At 39.1% G+C, this 27424-nt stretch overlaps 1 protein-coding gene across 7 annotated transcripts in view; it reads right to left on the bottom strand.

The window, feature by feature from the left end:
• Window positions 1-27424, bottom strand: part of OXNAD1 (oxidoreductase NAD binding domain containing 1) — an 89394-nt gene that overhangs the window by 9420 nt on the left and 52550 nt on the right. For 3 of the 7 annotated variants that reach the window (XM_037845484.1, XM_037845474.1, XM_037845504.1), the window contains 4 exons: window positions 22532-22673; window positions 11222-11464; window positions 10406-10514; window positions 8039-9726 (listed from right to left, as the gene is read on the bottom strand). In XM_037845484.1, coding sequence (XP_037701412.1) covers window positions 9572-9726; window positions 10406-10514; window positions 11222-11464; window positions 22532-22673 — 649 coding nt within the window. In that variant the 3' untranslated portion in view covers window positions 8039-9571. Of the gene's footprint in view, window positions 1-8038; window positions 9727-10405; window positions 10515-11221; window positions 11465-22531; window positions 22674-27424 lie in introns of those variants that run through there. The other 4 variants (XM_037845530.1, XM_037845522.1, XM_037845495.1 and 1 more) reach the window with 3 other exon arrangements.

The raw sequence follows: 27424 nt of genomic DNA, 5'->3' as shown, positions 1-27424 counted from the left end.
TGGTATAAGTTACAACAAACAAAATTCACGGACAAGTAGCAGACTAGGAGAAAATTTTTGCAATATATAAATATATATAATAAAGGATTTTCATTCTATTTTATAAAGAGCTACAAATCAGTAAGGCATCAAGATGGATTGAATGCACCATTCTTAAAAGAAGAAACAGAAATGGCTAAAAAAAAAAAAAACTTTGGAAGAAAATGTTAGGGAACATTTAGGAAACTGCCAATTTTTTAAAAAATCAACTTTTACCTAACTGACAAGGAAAAAAAGTTTATGAACTGAGAATATCTAAAAAGTTGGCAAGAAGGTGGGGAAATGGTCACTTTCATACCCTGTTAAGAATATAAATTGATTGGGCATTTTATAGGGTAACTTAGCCAATATCAGTCAATTTAAAAGGCTTTGTTCCAGAAATGACACTTTTAGCAATTTTACAGGAATATACATGTGCACAAAAATTATATGTAAATGATTGTTTATTACAATATTGTTTGCAATAGCCCCAAACTGGAAAAATCTAAATGTCCATCACAGGCTATGGTTAAGTACATGATAGTATATATCCATAATTTAGTGTTTAAAAAGACATACATAAGTACACATAAACTCTATGTATATAAGTTTAATACACTATAAAATATCTAAAAGGATACTTAGCAACTCAATACAGAGGAGTCCAAGAGGACATCAGCATTTAAATATATGTATTTTTATATTATTTAATTTTTACAATCATTTTTATCAGGTAATTAAAAAACAACAAAGGAACAGACAAAATCTTGTTATGCTTAAGGACAGCAAAACAGGAGATGGATGAAATAGATAGTCTATGCTAGGGTTATTAAGAACTCAGTGTTTTGGTTTTTGAGCACAAGACATTTTAAAATGCATTCCTTGATTTGATGATATCTTAGAAGGTATCTTTAGATGTCATCACCACACTTACTGCTTATGCACATATTAGGAAAGAATAATATTAAAGACATCTCACCCTTAATAAAATCTGCAATTAGCACACACAAATAAATAAATACATACACAAATAAATAAAGACATCTCACTAACCATTTCTCCAAGATAAGAACAGTATACTTTTTTGAGGGATTCCTTTTTTTTTTTTCAGTTTCATTTAAAATGAAATGTCAGCTGTCAGATTAAATTATCAGTGTATGATCATCTGCAATACCCAAGAATGAAGGAAATCGCTGCTTTTCATTCAGAAGGGAAAAAAATCTCAGAGACGCATGGCATAGGATACTGTGTGATAACCACTGCATGCCCACATATATTTGTATTTACACACCCACACATGCACACTTGCAGCTATGTCTCCAGTAATAACAATTCCCCTTCCCACTGTTTCCAGAGTGTGGGTTCAAATTCTCCCGCTATCCCCTCCTATAATGGCTTACCCAGTCATCTATCTTCTACAGCTTCTTTCATGCAGAGATAGCTATAAAAAGGCATTTTCTTCCCCAAGCATTTCCACTTTCAATCTTGTTTCAATGTTCTCAGTAATGTACTTTGTTCTAGAAGACAGTTTTTATCACTCATTAATTTCATAAAAATATAGTTTTCCCAAGTACCTAATTTGCTCCTCCAGATACCCTCCAACTGATACTTTCCTATCTTCACTTTCTAGCACAGTGACTGCACACAGCAAATGCTCAACGAATGACAGCTCACCAGTACATCACCCTCTAGAAAAGGTCATTACCACCCCAACTAGAGTCCCACTGAATGACTCTTCTATAGTTTATCAAACCGTCAGGCTGTTATTTCTCTCATCTTAAAAAACTTACTGAAGTTTATTTAATAGCATTGTACCAGGTTAATTTCTTAGTTGTGATAAATGTACCACGGTTATCTAAGATGTTAACATTCAGGGAAACCAGTGAAAGATATATGGGAACTCTCTGTACTATCTTTGCAACTCTTCTGTATATCTAAAATTATTTCAAAATTAAAAAAAAAAATCAACTGACGGAGGAAAAAAAAAAAAACTGTTCTCTTGACCTCACTTCCCTTTCTGCTACCATCCCATTTTTCTTCTTCCCTTTATGGCAAAATTCTTTGAAACTATAAATCCATACAATTTCTTTCCCGTCAATTGTTCTTCCTACTCCAACATTTTCAGCCTTACCATTCCATCTGATTGAGATCGCCAATGACCTTTAAGTTGCTAAATCAATGGTCACTAGTCAGAACTCAACTTCCCTGTCACATCAGCAGCATGGCATAGCTGTTCAGTCCGTCCTCTTTGAAACATTTTCACCACACTCGCCTCCTTTTCCACCCGCTTATTAGAGAGCTTTTTGAGCCTCTTGAGAACCCCAAAACTCATCAACCTCTATGACTTAGTGTGAGCCACTGGCATAGCAGGGGCAACATGAGACAGCTGAACATCAGACGTAGGCTGCAATGGAGTCAAACAATCAAATATATTAAACGCCATGAGTTCATAATGATACTTTAAACATCTCACTGGTCATCTTCAGAGGTTGCTAGGGCATCAGGTAACTGACAAATAAAGGAAAAGAATCAAGCATTGATCCTCTCCTTTCCTGCATAGGGCAATCAAAGGCAAAGAAAAGTTCTGTTTAGGAGAATCACAGGTAATAAATGCAAGAAGAATAATAGAAATGAAAAACTAATCTTTAATGAAACAACAGATATATGCAATGATCAACAGTTGCTAAAGAAATTAGGTGAAAGGTTGGTGGAGAACTTTACATTGGATGGATTAGGCTGACAAAAGCTGAACCCACTAATTGATCTTAATGCTAAAAGTGAGACAATAAGATATTACGTACCTCCTCACATGATGCAATAGGAAGTACAGAGGACCACATATGAAACCTTGCCAAAAAATTTTTTGAAAAATACACATCTTCAATCTGAATCTAAGTAAGCTCTAAGACTAATTACCAAATTACATGAAATACAGACGATAGAAGATGATGTTAAATGATACGCTAAGGATCCAATGATAATTGTGTTCAAAATATAGGAAAGTTTATAGGACAAACAACTCAGTTTCTTCAACAAATGAATGGTGGGGGGGGGGTGTCCACATAAATGTGTGGGGGGTGGGGATACGGCACCATATATTAAAAGAAACATAAAAATACCTATCACCTTCACAGCTGTTCTAGTTTGCTAACACTGCCAGAATGCAAAACACCAGAAATGGATTGGCTTTTATAAAAGGGGGTTTATTTGGCTACACAGTAACAGTCTTAAGGCCATAAAGTGTCCAAGGTAACATATCAGCAATCAGGTACCTTCACTGGAGGATGGCCAGTGGTGTCTGGAAAACCTCTGTTAGCTGAGAAGGCACGTGGCTGGCATCTGCTCCAAAGTTCTGGTTTCAAAATGGCTTTCTCCCAGGACATTCCTCTCTAGGCTGCAGTTCCTCAAAAATATCACTCTTCATTGCATGTGGGATATTTGTCCTCTCTCAGCTTCTCTGGAGCAAGAGTCTGCTTTCAACGGCCATCTTCAAACTGTCTCTCATCTGCAGCTCTGTGTCCTTCTTGGCTGTAGCTCCTCTTCAAAATGTCGCTCACAGCTGCACTGAGTTCCCTCTGCCTGTCAGCTCATTTATATGGCTCCACTGATCAAGGCCCACCCTGAATGGGTGGGGCCACGCCTCCATGGAAATATCTCATCAGAGTTATCACCTACAGTTGGGTGAGGCGCATTTCCATGCAAATCTAATCAGCACCAAAACATCTGCCCCATAAAACTAAATCAAAGAATATGGCTTTTTCTGGAGGACATAATACATTCAAACTGGCACAACACCCATTAGAGTGGCTGCTACTAAAAGAATGGAAAATAACAAATGTTGGAAAAGATGTGGAGAAATAAAAACACTCATTCATTGTTGGTGGGAATCTACAATGGTGCAGCTGCTGTGGAAGACAGTTTGGAAGTTTATCAGAAAGCTAAATATACAATTACCATATGACCTGGCAATCCCACTACCAGGTGTATTCCCAGAAGAACTGAAAGCAGGAATCCAAACAGATATTTGCACCCCAATGTTCATAGCAGCACTATTCACAATAGCCAAAAAAAAGGAAACAGTCCAAATGTCCATCAACTGATGAATGGTAAGTAAAATGAGATATATACATACAGTGGAATATTATTCAGCCATAAAAAGTAATGAAGACCTGATACATGGGACAACATAGGTGAACCTTGAAGACATCATGTTGAGTGAAATAAGCCATACAGAAAAGAACAAATATTGTATGATCTCACTGATTTGAAACAATTAGAATAAGGGAACTCATAGAGCCAGAATCTAGAATATAGGTTACCAGGGGACAGGGTGGAGATAGGGAATGTGAAGTTAAGGCTTAAAATGTACAGGGTTCCTATATGGAATTAAGGAAATGTTTTGGTAATGGATGATGGTGATGGTAGCACAACATTGTGAATGTAATTAACAGCACTGAAATATATGTCTGAATGTGATTAAAAGGGGAAATGTTAGACTGTATATATGGTAACAGAATAAAAATAAAATAAAAAAAAAACCATAGAACTATACTACATAGTGTAAGCTAAACCATGGACTATTGTTAATAATACAATTTTTAAAATGTACTATCATCAATTATAACAAATGTACTACATCAATGCAAGGTGTTCATAATAGGGTGGTATACGGGAATCCTATATTTTGTGCATGATTTTTCTATATACCCACAACTTGTCCAATAAAGAAAAAGAAAAAGAGGAAACAAACACTCACTGTGGAACCTAGGTAGGTAAGATATTTTTAGCAAAATAATTACTTGGAACATACATTACAAAATAGTTGCCTTATGAAAAATAATTATGATTTTGCACTGAATAATACAGAGAAGTAAAATTTAAAATTGCTCTTAAAAAAATAAGGGCATATCAACCAAATGAAATGTGTGGACTCTGAGGCAATGGCAAGGAAACAACATGGAAGGGTTTTATATGATATAAAGAAGCACTGTTAATTGTGTTGAGTATGATGGTAGCACTATGGTCATATTACGGTGATATATCTGTTAGAGACGTTGTTCTAGTTTGCTAATGCTGCCAGGATGCAAAACACCAGAAATAGATTGGCTTTTATAAAAGGGGGTTTATTTGGTTACACAGTTACAGTCTTAAGGCCATAAAGTGTCCAGGGTAATGCATCAACAATTGGGTACCTTCACTGGAGGATGGCCAATGGTGTCTGGAAAACCTCTGATAGCTGGGAAGGCATGTGGCTGGTGTCTGCTCCAGAGTTCTGGTTTCAAAATGGCTTTCTCCCAGGATGTTCCTCTCTAGGCTTCAGCTTCTCTCCAAAATGTCACTTTCGGTTGCTCTTGGGTCGTTTGTCCTCTCTTAGCTTCTCCAGAGCATAAGTCTGCTTTCAAAGGCTGTCTCCAAAATGTCTCTGTAAGCTGAAGCTCCTCTCTCAGTTCCAGTGTGTTCTTCAAAGTGTCTCTCTTGGCTGTAGCTCCTCTTCAAAAGTTCACTCTCAGCTACACTGAATTTCTTCTGTTATGTCAGCTCATTTATATGGCTCCACTGATCAACTTAGACCCACCCCAAATGGGCTGAGCAACACCTCCATGGAAATTATCCAATCAGAGTCATCACCCACAGTTGGGTGGGGCACATTCCATGGGAACACTCAAAGAATTACAATCTAATCAACACTGATAATGTCTGCCCACACAAGATTACATCAAAGATACTGGCTTTTGGGGGACACAACTATTCAAACTGGCACAGACGTAGACTAAAGAATTTACAGGAGACATGATACAATTTCTAGGATTTGCTTTGGCACAGACGTAGACTAAAGAATTTACAGGAGACATGATACAATTTCTAGGATTTGCTTTAAAACACACCAGCAGCAACAACAAAGAAATGGAGGTTAGATGAAATTGAACAGCAGAACATTAATAATCCATAAAGCTGGGTGATGCACATGTGGGGGTTCATCTTACTATCTTCTCTTCTTCCGTCTATGTTTGAAAACTGCCGTTATAAAAACATCCTTAGCTCAGACATCCAACCCTGCCTGCAAACACCCTGCTGCTGAGGAAGTGCTCTGTGCCTCACAGAAAGCCCCTTTGATGAGGAACTATTTGGAGGCGGCCAGGTGTTTGCTCTATTTTCTGGTGCAGACTGGTGCTCATACATCAGTACTTAAAATGTAAGAAAAACTCATTACATCAGGTTAACCTATTCTCTTGAATAGACTGTGAAAGGGTCTCATGTCAAAAGCAGAAACCTCTTTTCACAAACTTGGAGGGAATAAATCCTTTAATCCAGCTTATCAGCTCTGGACAGGCCCTTTCATCCACTTAACAAATATTTATTAAGTACCTGTTGTGTGTCAAGCACAGGAGATGCTGCATTGGACAAGATGGGGCCCTACTCAGATAAAGGTTACAACGAGCCATCCAGCCTTTTGAAATCCTTTCTGCATAGGAAAAGGAATAGCAAATTAATAACAACACACTCACATAGTACTTCTATGTGCTCGGTACATTGCTAAGCATTATATATCACATTTAATCTCCATAATAGTACTATGAGGCAGATACTATTATCTCCATTTTACATGTAGCTGCATGTGTGTGTGCACATATATGTAATTACAAACTGAGGCATAAAGCAGTTCAGTGACTTGCTCAAGGTCACTCAGCTAGTAAGTGGCATAGCTGGGATTTGAACCCAGATAGTCTGGCTCAAGGGCCCTCTCCAGTCTATACTCTCAGCCACTGCTCTGTAAATTCCAAGCCACCCTGGCTGCAGCTAGCTCAGTTTGAGTGCCAAAGAGATCTGGACTGGACTGGCAGGCAAGGACAACAGGATATTTATTCTTGGCCAGCAGATCAGAAAATGCTATTCAGCATTTAGCCCCAAGAATGTCAAAGCTGGAAGGAACTACATTTCAGGCAAAGGTCATGACCTGGCCCATCTCGGCAGTTTAGAGGTGGCTATAGTGAGTTGGGGGCAGGGTGGCAGACAGAGATGGGATCTCCAGGAGAGGTGGCTCCTTGCTCTATGACAAAAACAGGCACATAGGCCGTGGTGTTGGCTGGACAGAGAACAGTGGGCAGCACCTCACTTTTGCTTCTATCCCATGCTGCCACCAAAGATGCTCAAACTGCACCTCCACTCGCAACACAGAAAGGCAGGGGATGGTGAGGTGCCTTTGCCAGTTGGCAGAAGAGCTGTTGCTGCACCCACATCTCTGAATCTCCCCATGCTGTGCTCCTACACCTCTTGAATACTAAGCCCTAATGCCCAGCCCTTGGCCTGGACCCTTTGGGCCAACTGATGAGCCAGGACTCTTTCTAGTGGCCCACAGGTCTCATATTTCCTCTGATCACCTCTAAAATGCTGACAATCAATTTCTTCAATGAGAAGGTAAACTGCTCTCCCTTCCTCCTACCGAATTCAAATCTGGGACTGAAATTGTTGAAATGACCGCTGCTTAAAATTTGACAAAAGGCAAAAGAGCACAGATACCAGAATGGTGACGCCAACTGTGCCGGCTTGTATATATTATGTCCCCCAGAAAAAGCCATAATCTTTGATGCAATCTTGTGTGGACAGACATATTAGTGTTGACTAGACTGTAATTCTTTGATTGAGTGTTTCCATGGATTTGCATCCCACTCAAATGTAGATGATAACTCTGATTAGATAATTTCCATGGAGGCGCGGCTCCGCCCATTCAGCTTGGGCCTTGATTAGTTTACTAGAGCCCTATATAAGCTCAGACAGAAGGAGCGAGCTTGCTACAGTCAAGAGGGACACTTTGAAGAATGCACAGGAGCTGAGAGAGGAGCTTCAGCTTACAGAGCAACATTTTGGAGACGCCTTTGAAAACAGACTTTTGCTCCAGAGAAGCTAAGAGAGGACAAACACCCCAAGAGCAACTAAGAGTGACATTTTTGAGGAGGTAAAGCCTAGGGAAGAACGTCCTGGGAGAAAGCCAATTTGAAGCCAGAACTCTGGAGCAGACGCCAGCCACGTGCCTTCCTAGTGAACAGAGGTTTTCCAGACACCACTGGCCATCCTCCAGTGAAGGTACTCGATTATTGACGCATTACCTTGGAAGCTTTATGGCCTTAAGACTGTAACTGTGAAATCAAGTAAACCCCTTTTATAAAACTCAATCCATTTCTGGTGTTTTGCAAAAGGGCAGCATTAGCAATCCAGAACACCAACCATCTTCAGGTCCTATAAATCAGTTCCGTGTTTAATCCCAGGGGTCACTGAGAGGTCTGCAGCAAGTGAGATAAGAAAAGGCAACCTATCTTCTCTCATAAATTCAAGAACACAGTCTCCTCAACTTAAGCTCCTGAGTCTCTACCAGGATCTGTGTTTCTTCCCCAGGCTCCCTCTACCCTCACAGTGTTCTCCAAGGAGGCTACCAGCTTGGCACAGAAAGGATGGCCTGTCCTCAGTCGGCCCACTGGATTTCTTTTGCATTTTTAAAGACCTAAACAAAGACAGACATGAACTACAGTCTGCTTCTCAGCAATTTCAGTAGCGCAGCCTGGAGATGAAGCTCCACGCTCTCTCCACCCAGCCTGGAGATTATCCCACAACCCCAGATTTAGCAAGGAGTTAAACGTTAGTTGCTTTCTTTTAGTCACTCAACAAGTATATGTTAAGATGTGGGTGCCAGGAACAACCCCGGAAAAGCAATGCAATAAAAAGGATAGAAACAGGGTTCGGAAAAAGCTTTGTACCTCCTAATCAATCCTAAGCACATTCTACAGTCAGCCGGTCAACCACTAAAGGCAGATTCAACGCGGAACACAACAGTCATCAGCACCTCTGTCCCAAACAAGGGGCAGTCCCCTATAGCGTTGAGGCAGGCAGCCAAGGCACAGAAAGGGTTTCATTTGAGAAGAAACTAACAATTAGTTGGGATACATATTGAGGACATTCATTAACAAGAAAACAAATAGGCTGGAAATTCATTTCCTTAAAACAATTTTCCTCAACATTTTTTCCATTTCCAAACCCATCTTTGATGGTCCAAAGAAGTAAGGATGCAGGCCATGGTAAAGTAAACCAAGACATTAAATAAAAAGAATTTTCAAAGGAAAATTAATATTGTGCTTAAAACATGTTTATTGAACATAAGATATATGGGTTGCTGTCAAATAATTTAAAGATAGCCCATATTTCATAAACAAAACCACATTTTCATATGATTAAATACAAGCACATGTATTTTTTTTCCTAAGGGCAAAAATCTATATTAACCAATTAATGATATATTAAACAGTTATTGATTAAAAAAAAAAAGTCAATATAGTAAAAAAAATAGTTTAATCAGTGAAGTCTTTGCAAAAAGTTTATCTTTTGTGCCTGTCAGCTTTTAATCTCCAGCTGGTCACTTAGTTCACACCCTAAAAAAATAAGACAACTCAAGTAAAGGGAAATTGTTCTTGCCCAAAGTCATATATGATTTAATATAACATCTATTTCTGTCCTGAATGGCTCTTACATCTTTCTCTTTCTCTTTTCTGCCTTTGCCTGCTGCTTACCACCATTTCTCAAAGCAAATGTGTTCTTTGGGAACATGGCTGTTTTCCAGTTGCATGGAGAAAAAGTCTGTCATCGGAGGTGGACCACAAATATAGAACAAAGTCTCTTTTGAAATATGATCTCTTATCTCCTTCTCCGTTATTCTACTTTCTACCAAAACAAAACAAAAAACAAACAAAAAAACAGAACAAACATCAAGTTAGGCAAGATATGTTTGCATTCTGAAATGAAGGAGCACCAACCGCAACTCAGCAACAGTGTTAAGTAACTCAAAGCTCAGTGAGCCAAGTCTTGAGCCATTCATCAATGGCTCCTGAGTTGGTGTCCATGTTAACACACGTCTAAGACCCAAGCAGAGAGTGCATCGGCAGGTTTACTACACCGATGGCAAGCAAAGTGGGAAACTAATCATAATGCACTCTTCAATGGGGCAGCTAGTTTAATGATCTTTGGTGGAAATTCAAAACTGCCTTCAGCAAATAAGTAAACTGTTTTGTACAATCCTTCCAAGCAGGAGAAGCCATGAGTAATTTAAATTACCATTAATAGCAAATGGAATTGATTCCATTCCATTGTACTTGTATGCATATTACAGTGATGATGCAAAGGCCCCCCAAAATGCAGAATATATTTTTAATGAAAACCTGTACATAATAAGAAAATCCAACTAAAACTCTCCTTGTTTTTCTATGATAAATCATCTCTCAATTTTCCAGGTAGTGACATTCCCAGCTGGCAACTCCCAACAATAAAGCATCTAAACTCAACCAAATGGTGTGTCCAACAACTAAATGCATGAAGATAGTCAAAATATCTTTAGGGGACTCACCAGTGATGTATGGCTTGAGTTCTGCACTGATTTGTGTAGTCTGTTTTGTAACATGCAAACTGCATGCAATCTTCTCAGGAAATTCATTTACTAAATCAAGGATATTTTTCTGGAATGTCAAACATATTTGGTCACACTACAATTTAAAAAAAAATCAAAACAGATGTGCACAACCACTGATGCTGAACCTCGACTTCCATTTTGTACACATCTGCCACTCCTGCTCTCTACTTAGAGACACATTGTTTGCAGCCTAGCAGGCCAGAGCATTCAGAGTACAGAGGGCTATTTGGCTTTAATTGAAATCTGAATATGCTAACAAGCATATTACTAACTCTCCGGGAGTTTTTTCTTTTTCCTTTTTCTCAAGCATTGGCAATTAAGCAGCAGTTTCACTGACCACAGTTGTGTCTTTTAACTGTTTCTGTTCTTTTGTTCTTGTTCTTGCAGCTGCAAAAAGATCCAGAGAGAACGCCTTCTCCATCAAATGTGCTTAGTTTCAACAGATGCAACTGATGGGGGTTTCATTTACCCAGTTGGATCCAAACTCTCTCTCACCTACTTCTGTGACACATGAGCCCACTTGTAGGTTATTTTGATTCTTTATGCAATCTCAGGGCCATAGGGACTTCTTTGTTTACCACTAGTTTTAATTGTCCTGTGTAAAATGTGATGGTTAATTCTCATTTGAACATGATTAAGCTTTGTCAAACCTTTTGTTTGAACCTTTGCAGAAAAAACAGAACCGAGATGGTTTCATGGACAACAACCAACTTTGCTTACAGCAAGCTTTGACGCATACATTCTCCCCCTTACCTTAAACAGGAGCTCACTGGTATTTTTTGCACTGTAGAATAGTTTTATTGTTCCTATCTTATATCCACTTCCTTTGTTTGTTCGCTCTCTGTAGAGATCTGCTGAGTGTTGCAGGATGGAAAATAGAGGGTTAATTCCTACTCCTCCCGCAATCAAAACGAGGTTTCTAGAGGCATCTCCGGGCTGAGGGTCAAAGAAGAACTCTCCACCCACTCTCAGGGCCACTTCAGAGTCAAGTGTACACTAAGGAAGGAAAGAAAAGATCCTTTAGTTCTTTCTCTATAGCACAGGTCTTAAACTAAATGTTCTATTTGAATAAAACTGACTAGGTTTATTTCTTGCATTTTTATCAGCGTTTAGGATTATTTTTATAGCTTGCTCTCAGTTTTCCTAGGACCCGTGATTGATTCTATTTGTGCATTATTAGGCCATTTGCTTCTCTGGCTTCCTGATCCATACAGCACAGTCACTCCAATATTGAGAAAAGGAGACTCCGGTAATTTACCATTTATTAACTTCTCAGGTGATGAACTGTGTTGAGGAGAGAGGCTGGGAGTAATGGACTCAGCAAGAGACAGCTCTGTAGTATGGGTTTCCTTTATTTGAGTGATGCTCCTGTGTTCTGATAAAGCCATGGATGCCAAAGATGCTGAGAAAGGCAGGATGAAGCAAGTGTCACTACACGTGGCAGCCTTGGGCTCCTGGGCTCCTTGGAGCTGAGTGTGAGCACCAGGGCTTCTCCTGATTCCTGGTATCCTCACAGCCAGTCCTGCTCAGCACTGCCATTTTGCCTGCCTCTCCCTGAAGCTGTAGGAACAGGCAGCTGGAGGCTTTAGGGTATGCGAGTGTCGTGTCACATACACCTACTTAGCAGGTAAATAGCTACTAGATAAAGCACCTACTATTTGGTGAGGCCACTTATATCAGAACTGCCATCACAGTTAATGCACTGGTTCTCAACCAGGGCAATACTGCCTCTGAGGGGAGTAATTTGGAAATGTGTGGTGACACTTTGTTGTCACAATGATTCCGGGAAACTGACTGGTGTTTAGAGGACAGGGCCAGAGATGTTAGATGTCCTGCCAGATCAGTGGGATGTCAGAGCTGGCTCCTGCTAAGCTGATATGCAGGATTTTTTCAAGATGGTTTCTGTTGTTAGTTTGAAATCAGTCATTATGGAAGTATTCACAGCACAGAAATCAGCAAATGCTACAAATCATGGCTTTTTTATTCAGAGAGAGAGTTTACCAGCACACCAATGTCTACAATACACAGGGCTATCCTGCATAACAGCTTCAGGATGGCCCATGGGAAGTTCATGTAGGTGAAAACCTGAATCTCAACCTAACTCAGTTTACAAATAAACTCAAAGCACTATTTGCATGGATCTAATACAGTCTGAATTTTCCAGAATGTAACCACTGTGTGGATTGTACTTTGTTGTGTTCAGAACTTTAACAAACATGTTCCCTTTTCTGAAAAACCACATCCCTATAGGTAACATTTGTGGTTCTTCTACCACCCATACAAAGCACCTGTATCGTCTGCATTTGTGGGCAGTGTATTCATGATGACTCTACAGAAGGGAACAACTATCTTGACTACTTCATTTCATCTTCTTGTTTAGACATGCCCAACCATTCCTATACTGAAATACATTTTCTTTGATTATAAATCACTATCCCTTTTTTCTCCTTTGTATTACAGTTAGAGAATTACGCTAATTTTAAAGTATTTCTATGTGCTTGTTACATTAATTATGACTTCATTTCAGGATACTTCTAGAGAGGGGGCTTTGGATATGACAGGGTTGAGAACTGCTAATCTGAAGGAAAAGGCATTGATGTAGGAGTTAGAAAACCAAATTTGAGTCACATCCCCATCATGAACTATCCCTACGAAATCCATTAAGTCCCCTAACTTTACTGAGCCTCTGCTGCCGCATCTGTAAAACGAGTAATAGAACCTGATTGCTCACCTCATGGGGCTGCTGCGGGCATCAAATGACACACTGTGGGGGAAACTCCCTGCCAGCATAAAACTTTATAGAAGAGGGCATTTTTAGTCACTGTGGCTGTCACAGGAGAGAAAGCTCTGGGAATGCCTGCTTCATTCTTCCCTGTCACTATAACACAGAATCTAGGAATAAAGAAATTTCTATTAAGAACATAGGTTTGGTTTCATTAAACTTCCTGCCATAAATCAACCAAATAAACTCCCTCTTAAGTAATAATGTGTTACATACTTTTTGCAAGCCAGATCCTTAGCATCCCTGGCAACTCACACGGCAGGCAGGCAGTAAGCACTTTTTTGAATGAATTTAATTTGGGGCACCACACCTTGAAAGAAGAGTTAACCTGAGAGAAAAATCTAAGAAAGAAGAGAAAATTATTTGAATTCACAAAACAGGTTCTTTGGTAAAGAACTGTTACACAAATGGAAATCCTTTCTCTTAAGGGGGATAAAAAAGTCTGAACTTAACTATTTTAAATATTTCACATGAAGATTGGTAAGTAGGTTTTCATTTTGACAAAAGAAATTAGCAAAACAAGGGAACACTTTATTAGGAATAACTAATATATCTAGGAATCACTACACTGGCTACCAGAAGTGCTTTACAATGCTCCTTCCTTTCAAGTCTTAAAAAAAAGAATCTAAAATTTGAAAGGCTCAGCCTAACGACAATGGATTAATCTCCCTATATCCTCCCTTCCTCTCTCAACTTGCCTGTGCACTTCTCTTTTTGTACGAATCTAATACAGTAAAAGAGACTAAGAAATGAAGAGAGAAATAATTTTCTCTAATGGTCATCTTTGGCATGCTCAGTAATGACAACAAAGAAAGCCTTTAGATTATTGTTTTTAGAAACCAGAGTATTTTCAAGCCTCAAATTGGCAAGAAAATGTGCCTCAGGGAAAGATAATTCTCAAGAAGCCTTTCGTCTCCTTAGCGACAAAATAATCTTCAGTAGATCGATCTTCTAATTTGTTAGCATCTGGAAAGAATCAAAAGCCACCTCTGTCTCTTGTTGATCAATAAAAACTGCCAGGTTAGCGTGAACACAAGACTCTAAGTACTGCACAGTATAATATATAAGTGACTAAAAGGACATTACCTTCAATTACACAGCAATGTACCTAATTTGGTATAGATTTTCATCTTGTGAAATAAACAACCTTTCCACAGCACACAATAGCTGTCTAGAACCCTTTACCCTGACAGGAGCTTGAGCCAAAACACATAAAATAAAGGAAGAAGTTTATGGTACTTTATCCCTTGTCCCAACAAAGCAGCCTGCTGCCACCCAGACACGCACGTGCCTCCATTGTCCACTCTACGAGCTTAATAAGACAAATCCTCAGGAGGAAAATAGCCACCTGAGAATGCTTCCAAGAAAAATCTGACTTCATAAAGGCTGCATGCAACTCCCACTTGGCAGTGTAGTGCCGGCGCTATAATTAGTATGTGCGTTCAAGCAACGCCACTTGGAGATTTTCTACAGGCTTTTAGAATAAGTTCCTTCACTGAAATACCAATGAGGCATGAAACCAAGCAGGGAGCTATGGACCAGGACCAGGTCAGATCACGTGGGAGGCTGGGGAGGGGCTCCTGGCAGCAGAAGCAGGAAGGGCTGTGCTCATTTTGACCATTTTGACACAAGCTTGAGACTGAGCACAGGGCACGAGGACACCTTGGTGGTCCCACCCATGTAGCAGATTTTAGGGACTCAGAAAGCAGCCTAGAGACAATAATGGGAGGGAAATCTACAGAGAATCTAAGAAGGAAAGAGGCAACTGAACTATACATGGGGAGAGACACAGAAGGCTGGAAGGTAAAAATGGGACAGGAAACATTTACAATGGAAATACCAAGGTAAGCACCCATGGGTCAGCCCAAACAGACACAACTTGACATGTCTACCACAAGAATATTTTTTCTCCACTCCTATATATTTTTAAATTTTTATTCTTTAAATTATCTGACAAATGGATGGTGGGAAAATGATGGCACTGCAACATTCTAAATGTGATTAATCCCACTAATGGAATGCTAGGGAGGGAGTGGAATGGGAAGATTTAGGCTGCATATGTTCCCACATTTGGGGAAAAAAAAAAAAAAAAAAGACAGTCTAAAGAGATAATGACAATTAAATGCCAAGGATGATCCCGGATGGGATCTGAGGATGGAGGAGAGGAGGCTCAAAGGGACACAGTTGGGACATAAGACAAAAAAAAAAAAATGGATATATAGAATGTAAGCTTTGTATCAATGTTGAATTTCTTGAACTTCTTAGCTGCGCTTAATGGGATTGCATAAAAGAATGTTCTTACTCATGGGAAATGTATATGTGAATTATATTGTTTGTTCAAGGATGTGTGCAGCTTGCTCTCATATGTTCAGAAGACAGAGCAATAGATGATGGATGATAGGGAGAGAAAGAAAGAAATGGTGGTGTGACAGGATGTTAAAGCTGGTGGATCAGGGTATTGGGGGAGGGGGTCGGGGTATGCTGGAGTTCTGCGTATGGGGTTTGTATTGTTTTTGCAACTGTTCCTGTAAGTTTGAATTTATTTCAAAATAAAATTTAAAAAATAAAATAAAATATCTGACAGTAAAATTGGCTTTTTTTCCCCTTAGATGTACAGTTACTGAATTTTAACACATATATTAACTCATGTAACTATGACCAAAATCAAAATATAGAACAGCCCATCACCACAAAAAATGTCTTGTTCTATCCCTTCACAGCCACACTATCTCCCGCTCCTAATCCATCAATCACTGATCTGTTTCCATCACTATATTTTTGTCTTCCAGAATGTGATATAATGGAATTAAACAGTATGTAACCTTTTGAGACTAGCTTCTTTCAATGAGTATATTGCCTTCAAAATTCACTGAAGCTGTTGTGTGCATCAATAGTTCATCCTTTTTCATTGCTGAGTAGCAATTGCAGGAGGTACCACTATTTATTTACCCATTCAGCTGATAAGAGATATTTGGGTGTCTAGTTTTGACAATTATAAATAGAATCATTTATTTATAAATGTTAGAAACATTTGTGTATAGTCTTTTGTGTGAACATAAGCTTTCATTTCTCTAGGGAGAAATACCCAGGAGTGGTACTACAGACATACTTCATTTTATTTTACAGAGAAATCTTTAGTAACAAGAAGAGTGAATTGATGCAGTAACCTCATTGTTGTCTTATTTTAGGAAACTGCCACAGCCAGCCCAAACTTCAGCAGCCACCAACATTGAGTCAAGGACCCCCCATATTAGCAAAAAGATTAGGACTCACTGAAGGCGCAAATGATAGTCAGCATTCTTTAGCAATAAAGTATTTTTTAGCATTCTGTAGCAATAAAGTATTTTTAAATTAAGGTAGGTAATTGTTTTTTAAACATAATGCTATTACACAATTAATAGACTACAGTATAGTCTAAAAATAACTTTTATATGCAAAATCAAAATATGGGAAACCAAAAAATTTGTGTGATTTGCTTTATTGCAATATTGGCTTTATTACAGTGGTCTGGAACGAAACCTGCAATATCTACGAGGTATGCCTGTACTAGGTCATATGGTAAGTGTATGTTTAACTTTATAGAAACCTGCCAAAATGTTTTCCGGAATGGCTGTACCATTTTTTTTTTTTTTCATTTTTATTGAGATTGTTCAGATACCATACAATTATCCAAAGATCCAAAGTGCACAATCACTTGCCCCTGGGTACCCTCATACAGCTGTGCATCCATCACACTTAATTTTTGTTCAATTTTTAGAAACTTTTCATTACTCCAGACAAGAAATAAAGTGAAAGATGAAAAAAGAAAAAAAGAAAAGGAAACTCTAATCCTCCCCTATCCCTAACCAACCACCCTCAATTGTAAACTCATAGTATTGATATAGTACATTTGTTACTGTTTATGAAAAAATGTTGAAATGCTACTAACTGTAGTATATAGTTTGTAATAGGTATATAGTTCTTCCCTATATGTCCCCCTATTGTTAACTTCTAATAGTTGTATTATCATACATTTGTTCTGGTTCATGGAAGCGATTTCTAGTATTTGTACAGTTGATCGTGGACATTGCCCACCATAAGATTCAGTTTTATATATTCCCATCTTTTGACCTCCAACTTTCCTTCTGGTAACATATATGACTCTGAGCTTCCCCTTTCCACCTCATTCACACACCATTTGGCACTGTTAGTTATTCTCACATCTTGCTACCAACACCCCTGTGCATTTCCAAACATTTAAGTTCATCCTAATTGAACATTCTGCTCATACTAAGCAACCATTCCCCATTCTTAAGCCTCGTCCTACATCTTGGTACCTTATATTTCATGTCTATGAGTTTACATATTATAATTAGTTCCTATCAGTGAGACCCCGCAATAATTGTCCTTATCTGTCTGGCTTATTTCACTCAGTATATTGCCCTCGAGCTTTTGTCAACAACCCATTTTTTTTTAATATGGTTTTGTTCACTCACCATACATTCCATCCCAAGTAAATAATGTATGGTTCTCTGCATGGTCATACATTTATGTGTTCACCACCTTCACCACTATCTATATAAGGGCATCTACATTTCTTCCACAAGGCAGGAGGGAGAGTCAAAGAAGGTAGAGAGGCAAAAGAAAGAGGAAAAAAAAACGACAGCTAGGAAGCAGCAAAAGGAAAAACAACCTTAAATCAAAGTAGAATAAAGAATCAGACAATACCACCAATGTCAAGTGTCTAACATGCCTCCCTTATCCCCCCCTCTTATCTGCATTTACTTTGGTATATCACCTTTGTTACATTAAAGGAAGCATAATACAATGATTCTATTAGTTATGGTCTCTAGTTTATGCTGATTGCATCCCTCCCCCAATGCCTCCCCATTTTTAACACCTTGCAAGGTTGACATTTGCTTGTTCTCCCTCGTAAAAGAACATATTTGTACATTTTATCACAATTGTTGAATACTCTAGATTTCACCAAGTTACACAGTCCCAGTCGTTATCTTTCCTCCTTTCTTCTGGTATCTCACATGCTCCCCACCTTCCTCTCTCAACCGTATTCATAGTTACCTTTGTTCGGTGTACTTACATTGTTGTGCTACCATCTCCTAAAATTGTGTTCCAAACCACGCACTCCTGTCTTCTATCACGCTGTAGTGCTCCCTTTAGTATTTCCTGTAAGACAGGTGTCTTGTTCACAAAGTCTCTCATTGTTTGTCAGAAAATATTTTGAGCTCTCCCTCATATTTGAAGGACAGCTTTGCTGGATACAGGATTCTTGGCTGGCAGTTTTTCTCTTTCAGTATCTTAAATATATCACACCACTTCCTTCTTGCCTCCATGGTTTCTGCTGAGAGATCCGCACATAGTCTTATTAAGCTTCCTTTGTATGTAATGGATCGCTTTTCTCTTGCTGCTTTCAGGATTCTCTCTTTGTCTTTGACATTTGATAATCTGATTAAGTGTCTTGGCGTAGGCCGATTCATATCTCTTCTGTTCAGAATACGCTGCGCTTCTTGGATCTGTAATTTTATGTCTTTCATAAGAGATGGGAAATTTTCATTAATTATTTCCTCTATTATTGCTTCTGCCCCCTTTCCCTTCTCTTCTCCTTCTGGGACACCAATGATACGTACATTATTGTACTTTGTTTCATCCTTGAGTACCCGGAGACATTGCTCATATTTTTTCATTCTTTTCTCCATCTGCTCCTTTGTGTGTAGGCTTTCAGGTGTTTTGTTCTCTAGTTCTTGAGCGTTTTCTTCTGCCTCTTGAGATCTGCTGTTGTATGTTTCCATTGTGTCTTTCATCTCCTGTGTTGTGCGCCCTTCATTTCCATAGATTCTACTAGTTGTTTTTTTGAACTTTTGATTTCTGCCATATATATGCCCAGTGATTCCTTTACAGCCTCTATCTCTTTTGCAATATCTTCTCTAAACTTTTTTATTTGATTTAGCATTAGTTGTTTAAATTCCTGTAACTCAGTTGAAGTGTACATTTGTTCCTTTGACTGGGCCATAACTTTGTTTTTCTTAGCGTAGGTTGTAATTTTCTGTTGTCTAGGCATGGTTTCCTTGGTTATCCAAATCAGGTTTTCCCAGACCAGAACAGGCTCAGGTCCCAGAGGGAAGAAATATTCAGTATCTGGTTTCCCTGAGGGTGTGTCTTAGAAAATTGCTCCACCCTGTGATGCCTCAGGTCACTGTGCTTTTCTGTCCAGCAGGTGATGCCAGTCAGCCTATAATTCTTGACTGGTGTGAGGAGGTATGGCCGTATTCCCCCAGGCTCTGGAGTCTGGTTCTGAATGGAAAGGGCCCCACCCCTTTCCTCCTAGAGAAGACAGACCCCCCAGGTGGAGGTCATTAGCATTTCAATGGTCTCGCTCTCTGCTTGTGCTGTCTTCACCCTTCCCAGAGTCACAGCCCTGGAAACTGAAAATGACTGGGGCTTTCTCCACTGAGCCGAAAAAGAAACAGATAGTCCCCTTCAGACCCAGTCCAAGGCAACCCTCCAGCTCTCCAAGGTCAGTTGTCACCCAAAGCCTCTGTCTGTTTTTTGGGATGCGTACCTGTAGTGAGCAGTTCACACTCACTACTTAAAACCCCAGTTGGAGCTCAGCTGAGCTATATTCGCTTGCTGGGAGAGAGCTCTCTGGCACCATGAGGCTTTGCAGCTCGGGCTATGGGGGAGGGGGTCTCACGACTTGGATCCGCAGGTTTTACTTACAGATTTTATGCTGTGTTCTCGGGCATTCCTCCCAATTCAGGTTGATGTATGATGAGTGGATGGTCTCTTTTGTCCCCCCGCAGTTATTCTGGATTATTTACTAGTAGTTTCTGTTTTTTTGTAGTTGTTCCAGGGGGACTACTTAGCTTCCACTCCTCTCTATGCTGCCATCTTGCCTCTGTCTCCAGCTGTACCATTTTTTATTCCAACCAGCAATGGATGAGAGTTCCAGCTGCTCCACATCCTTGCCAGCACCTGGTATGTCAATGTTTTTTATTTTAGTTATTGTGATACGTATGTAGTGGTATCCCATTACATGTGGTTTTAATCTGTATTTTTCTAATGGTCAGTGATGTTGGCTATCTCTTCATGTACTTACATGCTATCCTTATATCCTTTTTGGTGAAGTGTCTGTTCAAGAGTTCTTTGCTTTTTTAAATTGGGTTGTTTGTTTATTATTGTTGAGAACTTCTGAGAGTTCTTTATATATTCTGGATACAAGTTCTTTGCTGGATATCTGATTTGTTAAACATCTTCTCCCAGTCTGTAGCTTGTTTTCAATTCTGCTACTAGTAACTTTTACAGAGCAAGAGTTTTTAATTTTGATGAAGTACTATACAGTAATTTTTTTTCTTTTATGGATCTTGCTTTTGGTGTCATATCTAAGAACTTTGCCTAACCCCAAGTCTCAAAGATCTTCTTTTTTCTTCTAAAAGTTTTATAGCTTCATGCTGTACATTTATATCTATGATTTGTTTTGTATAAAGCGTGAAGTTTAGGTCAAAGTTCTTTTTTTTTTGCCTATGGATATACAATCGTTCTCACACTATTTGTTGAAAAGGCTACCTTTTCTCCATTGAATTTCTTCAGCCCTTTTGTCAAAACTCAAATGGGCATATTTATGTTGGTCTATTTCTGAACTCTTCTGTTCCACTGATTTATGTGTCTCTCCCTTCATCAATACCACACTGATTTGATGACTGTAGCTTTATTTAATACTCTTAAAATTGAGTAATGCAATTCCAACCACTTTATTCTTCTTTTGCAAAATTGTTTTAGCTACTCTAGTTCCTCTGCTCTTCCATATAAATTTTAGAATCAGCTTCTGTCAACAAAAAAATCCTGCCAAGATTTTCATTTGTGTTATGTTTAATTTATAATCAATTTGAGAAGAAGTGACTTCTTCACTATGTCATCTTCTCATCCCTGAACACTGTGTATCTATCCATTTATTTGGATCTTCTTTGATTTCTTTCATGAGAATGAGATGAATTAGAATTTTTTTGGACCAACTATTTGCAAGAAGGTTCTATAAGGCAGGATGGGTCAAGAAATGTAAATGGTATACGATGCTAGCTGGTTTTCACAATACAAAGGCTCTCTTTAACCACTATGAGGACATACTGCTTCCTACAAATATGGCTTATCTGTGTGATTGTTTGTGTGCCCTGCCTCCTAGCTGAACCTAACAGCATCCAGGTGGGACTTCTGTGGTCACTAACTCAACCTGTTTCCACACCCTTTTTTCCAGATAAGGGCTCTAGTTTTGGCCCCTGACCCTCAGGTGTATTTTTGTTGGTGTTCTGTAAGATCTGTTACTGGCTCTCTCCTGTACTTAATTCCATGTTGCTCCTATATAAAGACAACTATTCTCTGGAACACTAGAGTCTGTGTATAAGTTCTGCTGAAAATAAAGGAGTTTTCATTTTTTTGTCTTCTTTTGTTGACTCTGGATGATTTCCAGGAAAAGAAGGAAAGAGTGCTGTTTGTGAAGCCATATTTGTACTGTTACATTCCTGCTGCGTAAAGGGGATAAGAAACGCCAGGGATGGGATGGAGGTTGTTGGTAAATATAGAAAGAATACTCTAGAAGTGAAGGAGATGGCAGTGAAAAGGAAATAAGGGTAAAAAACCAAGAAGACAAGTAATTGATCTGTTCTGACCTCATTCTGTTATCATAGTCTAGTGGATGACAAACAAGCTGCCTACATAGGAATACGTTGAGTCCTGTGATGAAGCATGAGCTATTAAAAGCAGTCAAATGGGCGTTCCCTCTCAGAATTCCCTGTAGAGAGCTATCCAGAGACTGAAATGGAGAAGCAACAGCACCACGGATTAGCAGTGCTCAGCTCTAAGCACCAGCAGTATCATGTAATCAGAGACATCTGCCCCATCCCCCTCCCTAAATAATAAGAGAATGCTAATTTAATCCCCCTTTATTTAGGATCGCTAGTATGATTTACAGTTTAATCATTTACACAATATATAGAAAGTCAGTCTTCAAAAATTTACATGTAATGTAAAATGCTTTAATTCTAAAGCAATATTCAACAGTTAATTTTTGGTGATCCAGAAGATATTTTCAGATTCCAATGTTTCTTTGGGTTATCCTTAATGCATCAGATTCTGCTTCTCCCCTTCTCTGATTTCTGGATGTAAGGGAGTTCTTTATAAGCATGTACCTTTTCACTCAAGCCTAGGTTTTATTAGGTGGATCAAGTTAGCTGACCATAAATTCTGTGGGAGACAGGGCTACCTAGATCTCCAAGTTTAAACAGTTTGCTCACCTGGTTGTGAATCCAAAGAGCAGGAGGGTGGTTTGTGTATTTCACTGCCAACTCTATTATTCTCTCTTGTTCTAGAAGTCTGGGGCTGGAACATATTGAGAACCCACCAACCACAGAGACTCCTGGGATAAAGAAATCAATCCTAAAAGACAAGGCAAATACATGATTATAACTGAAGTAATTTTTAAAATGGGCAACAAGATTTAAAACAAAATGACAACCCTTTTAGCTGACCCAGAAAAAAAAAAAAGACCAAATTACCAAAATCAAGAATGAAAGAGGAGACATTGCCACCAACCTCAAAAACAACAACAAAAGATTATAAGGGAATTCTATGGAAACTGTATACCAACAAACTAAACAATTAGTTAACAAAGACACATACCTAGAAAGACACAAACTAACATAACTGACTTGAGAAGAAAGAGAAAACTTGAATAGACCTATAACAAAGTAAAAAGGTAGAATTAATAATTTTAAAACTTCCCACAAAGAAAAGCACAGGGCTAGATATCTTCAATAGTAAATTTTACCAAACATTTAAAGAATTAATACGATCCTTCACAAACTCCTCCAAAAAAAGGGTGGTGGTGGGGAACATAAGAGGAGGTAACACTTTCCCAACTCATTCTATGAGTCCAGTATTACCCTGATACAAAACTAGACAAAGACATCTCAAGAAAAGTAAACTACAGAGTAACTTTTATGAATATGGACCCAAAAAGATTGTAGGAATGCAAGGTTGGTTTAACATCTGAAAAGGACAAAGAACACATGATCATCTCACTGGCTCAGAAAAAGCACATGTCAATATGCAACTCCCCTTATGATAAAATCACCCAACAAACTAAGAATAGATGGCAAGTCTCTCAACCTGATAAATACCGTCTATGAAAAACCCACAGCTAACATCATAATTAATGGTTAAACACTGAAAGATTTCCCCCTAAGAACAGGTAAAAAACAGGGATGTCCCCTCTCACCACTTATACTCAACACTGTACTAAAGGAAGTTCTAGCTACAACAATCTAAACTACATTGTTAGTGTGGCTCAAAGCCATCACCCTAAATCACATTGGTACTCTATGACTGGCCCAATGCATCTAGGTAAACAAAGACACCCTCATCAGGTATTATATTCTAAGGACTTAGGGATTACTTTCCAGAAGCTGAGGGAAAAGACCAAACCTTGGTCAAAGAGAAGACTGGCCTTTATTACACAGTGGCAATACTCCCAAAACTGATCTACAGATTCAGTATCTGTTAAACTCAACTGGTTTTTTTGAAGAAATTGACAAGTTAACCCTAAAACTCATATGGACATTCAAGGAACCCAGAATCATCAAATATCTTGAGAAAGAACAAATCTGGTGGACACACATTTCCTAATTTCAAAACTCACTACAAAGCTACAATAATCAAGAAAATGTGGTACTGGCATAAAGACAGACATATAGATCAGTGGAATGGAACTCAGAGACTAGAAATAACTAGACCACTCAATGGGGGAAGGAATAATCATCTTTTAAAAAAAACGGTGCTGCAATAACTGAATACCCACATGCAAACTAATGAAGCTGGACATCTACCTGACACCCACATATAAAAATTAACCCAAAAGTGATGATCAACTTAAATGTAAGAGCCAAAACTATAAACCCTTAAAAGAAAACCCAGCAGTAAATCTTCATTATTTTGGGTTGGTAATGAGTTTCTTAGATATGACGCCAAAAGCACAAGTGACAAAAGGAAAAATAAAGAAACCAGACTTCTTCGATTAAAATTTTATTTCATTCATTTAAAATTCTGTGCTGTAAAAAATACTGTAGAGAAACTGAAAAGACAACCCACAGAATGGGAGAAAATATTTGCAAATCATACATCTGGTAAGGATCATGTTTCTAGAATATGTAAAAAATCATTACATCTTAATAATAACAAGATAAACAACGCAATTAAATATGGCTGAAGGATTTCAAAGGCATCTCCCCAAAGAAGATATGTAAATGGCCAATAAGCAAGGAAAGATGCGCAACACCACCAGTCATTACTATAATAAGCTACCATTTCCTTCCCAAGGATGGTTATACTTAAAGAGACAACCGATCTTAAGTGTTGACAAGGATGTGGAAAAATGGAATCCTCATACAGTGCTGGTGGAAATGTAAAATGGTGTAACCACTTTGGAAAACAGTTTGGCAGTGATAAAAAGTACTGAACACAGAGTTACCATATGACCCAGCAGTTCCATTCCCAGCTAAACACCCAAGAGAAATAAAAATACACATCCACTTCTGGGAAGATGGCAGAATAGGATGGGGAGAGCTAACTCCTCCACCATGGAATAACTAGAGAAAAAGCAGAAAATGATCAGGATAGTGGTTCCAGGGTTCGAGTGACCAGAGAGGAACTTCTACATTATAAAGGGAGGATCTGGATAAAAAAGCAGAGAAAATATGACTGAGAAGATGCAGTGAGAGCTTACTGAATTGTGCCCGTACCTGGGGCCTGCTGCTAAGCACAGGCCAGAGCAGCTGTGGGAGGTGTGCCGTACTCCTGCACTCCCATCTCTACAGCCAGCAGGGGAATCATCTCCCAGTCCCACAGCTGGGAGCTCCCATGTGAGAACCCAAGAACCAGCAGACTTGTTTTATCTACACAGAGATCTTGCAGTGGTGCACAGTGCCTACTCCCCAACCCTGAGACAGGCCGCTGTGGGTGCCTGGTTTTCAGGGAGATTGGGGGGCCCTTCTCTAGGGAGGAGAAGAGACACATAGCAGAGGAGATTTGACAACTGGCCGGCGAGAAAGGCATTCTGGGTCCTACTGCCTATATCCTTTCTTCATGGAGGCCTGGGCCACGCACAGTGTGCATGGTGGAAAAGTGGGAACAAGGGAGAGAGCCACACTGCAGCTCTGGGAGCTCCTTCCCCCCCCCCCCATAGAGGCCCTCTTGTACATGCCATCCTGGATCGAGCAGGTAGATGAAAAACAGGGCACCCCCAGGCTGGCTGTGGGCTGGGGAAGGAGAGCTTCTCAGTCCTAAACCTGAGGTTAGTCCACTAGGGAGCCTGAAATCACCAGACCCATCATGCCCACAAGCAGATTCTCCACTGAGGTGCAAAGTGCCAACCCCCACCCCCAAGCTAGTAGCTTTCAGCTACTGCGTGGAAAGGACTTTCACCTGGTCTGGACTATGCTCAGTTGGCTGCTGCAGTTGGGGAGAGGCAGCCTTGAGGGCAAGAGGTGGCCGAAGAGTGCCATCTGCTGGGAACACTGGGAAAGTGCACTCTGACAAACTGCCTTTCTGCCTTGTCATCAATGTATTTTCAAATAGACTTGTATTTCCCATGGGAGGCCTTGGCCTTGGTCTGGCTGAGAATTACTGACAAACCAAGCGTGAAAAGACACCTTCAACGCAAACCCAAGCAACTATAAAATCTTAGTTGAGCAAAGGAAATCAACTTTCAAAGTAACTTTATCAAGATATTCAAATGCCAAGAAACCAACAGAAAATCACAAACCACGTGAAGATGCAAGAAGATATGGCCGAACAAAATGACCAAATTAAAATGCCGGAGGAGATACAGAATTTGAAACAACTAATCAAAGTTGTATATACAAATTTCCTAAAAAACTTCTAAGGGTTGGCTAAAGACATAAAGGATATCAGGAAGACACTAGAAGAACATAAAGAACTTGAAAGAATAAATAGAGAAAAGCAGATCTTAGGGAAATAAAAGACACTCAAATTTAAAATATACTAGAGATACACAATAGCAGATTTGAAAAGGTAGAAGAAAGAATAATTAAACTAGAGGACAACCGAATACGAACACACAAAAGAACAAGTGGTGAAAAATATGGAAAAATTTGAATTGGATTTCAGGGAAATGACTGACAACACGAAGTGCACAAATATAAGAATCATTGGTATCCCGGAAGGAGAAGAGTAAAGGGCTAGGAAGAGTGTTTCAAGACAGTTGGGGAAATTTTTCCAATACTTCTAAATGACATAAATAAGCAAATCAAAGATGCCCAATGAACTCCAAATAGAATAAACCCAAATAAACCCACTCCAAGACTCATAGTAATCAGACTGCCAAATGCTGAAGAGACAGAGAAAGTCCTGAAAGCAAGAGAAAAGTGACTCACCACTTACAAGGGAAGCCACACAAGACTAAATACTGACTACTCAATGAGCACCATGGAGACAAGAAGGCAGTAGTATGACAAATTTAAGATTCTGACAGAGAAAAATTGCCAGCCAAGAATTCTTTATCCAACAAAGCTGTCCTTAAAAAGTGAGTGTTTAAAATTATCAGACAAACAAATGCTGAGAGAATTTGTTAACAAGAGACCTGCCCTGCAAGACATAGTAAGGGGAGTTCTGTTGGCTAAAAAGAAAAGACAGGAGTGAGAAATCTGGAGGAGGGCAGGGAATTGAAGAGTATTAGTAACAGTTACTTAAAGGATAAAAACAAAGAGAGAAAAAATAGATCTGACAAATAAAAACCAAAGGATAAGATGGCTATATCAAGAACTGCCTTTACTGTAGTAACTTTGAATGTTAATGGGTTAAACTCCCCAATTAAAAGACACAGATTGGCAGAATGGATTTAAAAACATGATCCATCCATAGGCTGTTTACAAGAGACTCATCTTAGACCAAGGATACAAATAGGATGAAAGTGACAGGATGGAAAAAGATATTCCATGCAAGATGTAACCAAAAGAACGCAGGGGTAGCTATACTAATATCAGACAAAATAGAATTTAAATGGAAAGACGTCATAAGAAACAAAGAAGGCACTATATATCAATAAAAGGGACAATTCACTAAGAAGAAATAACAATCATAAATGTTTATGCACCCAATCAAGGAGCGCCAAA

Source organism: Choloepus didactylus, chromosome 1, assembly GCF_015220235.1.
Source record: "Choloepus didactylus isolate mChoDid1 chromosome 1, mChoDid1.pri, whole genome shotgun sequence".
NCBI classification, from domain to species: Eukaryota; Metazoa; Chordata; class Mammalia; order Pilosa; family Megalonychidae; genus Choloepus; species Choloepus didactylus.
This window is presented reverse-complemented; position numbering and strand designations above follow the sequence as displayed.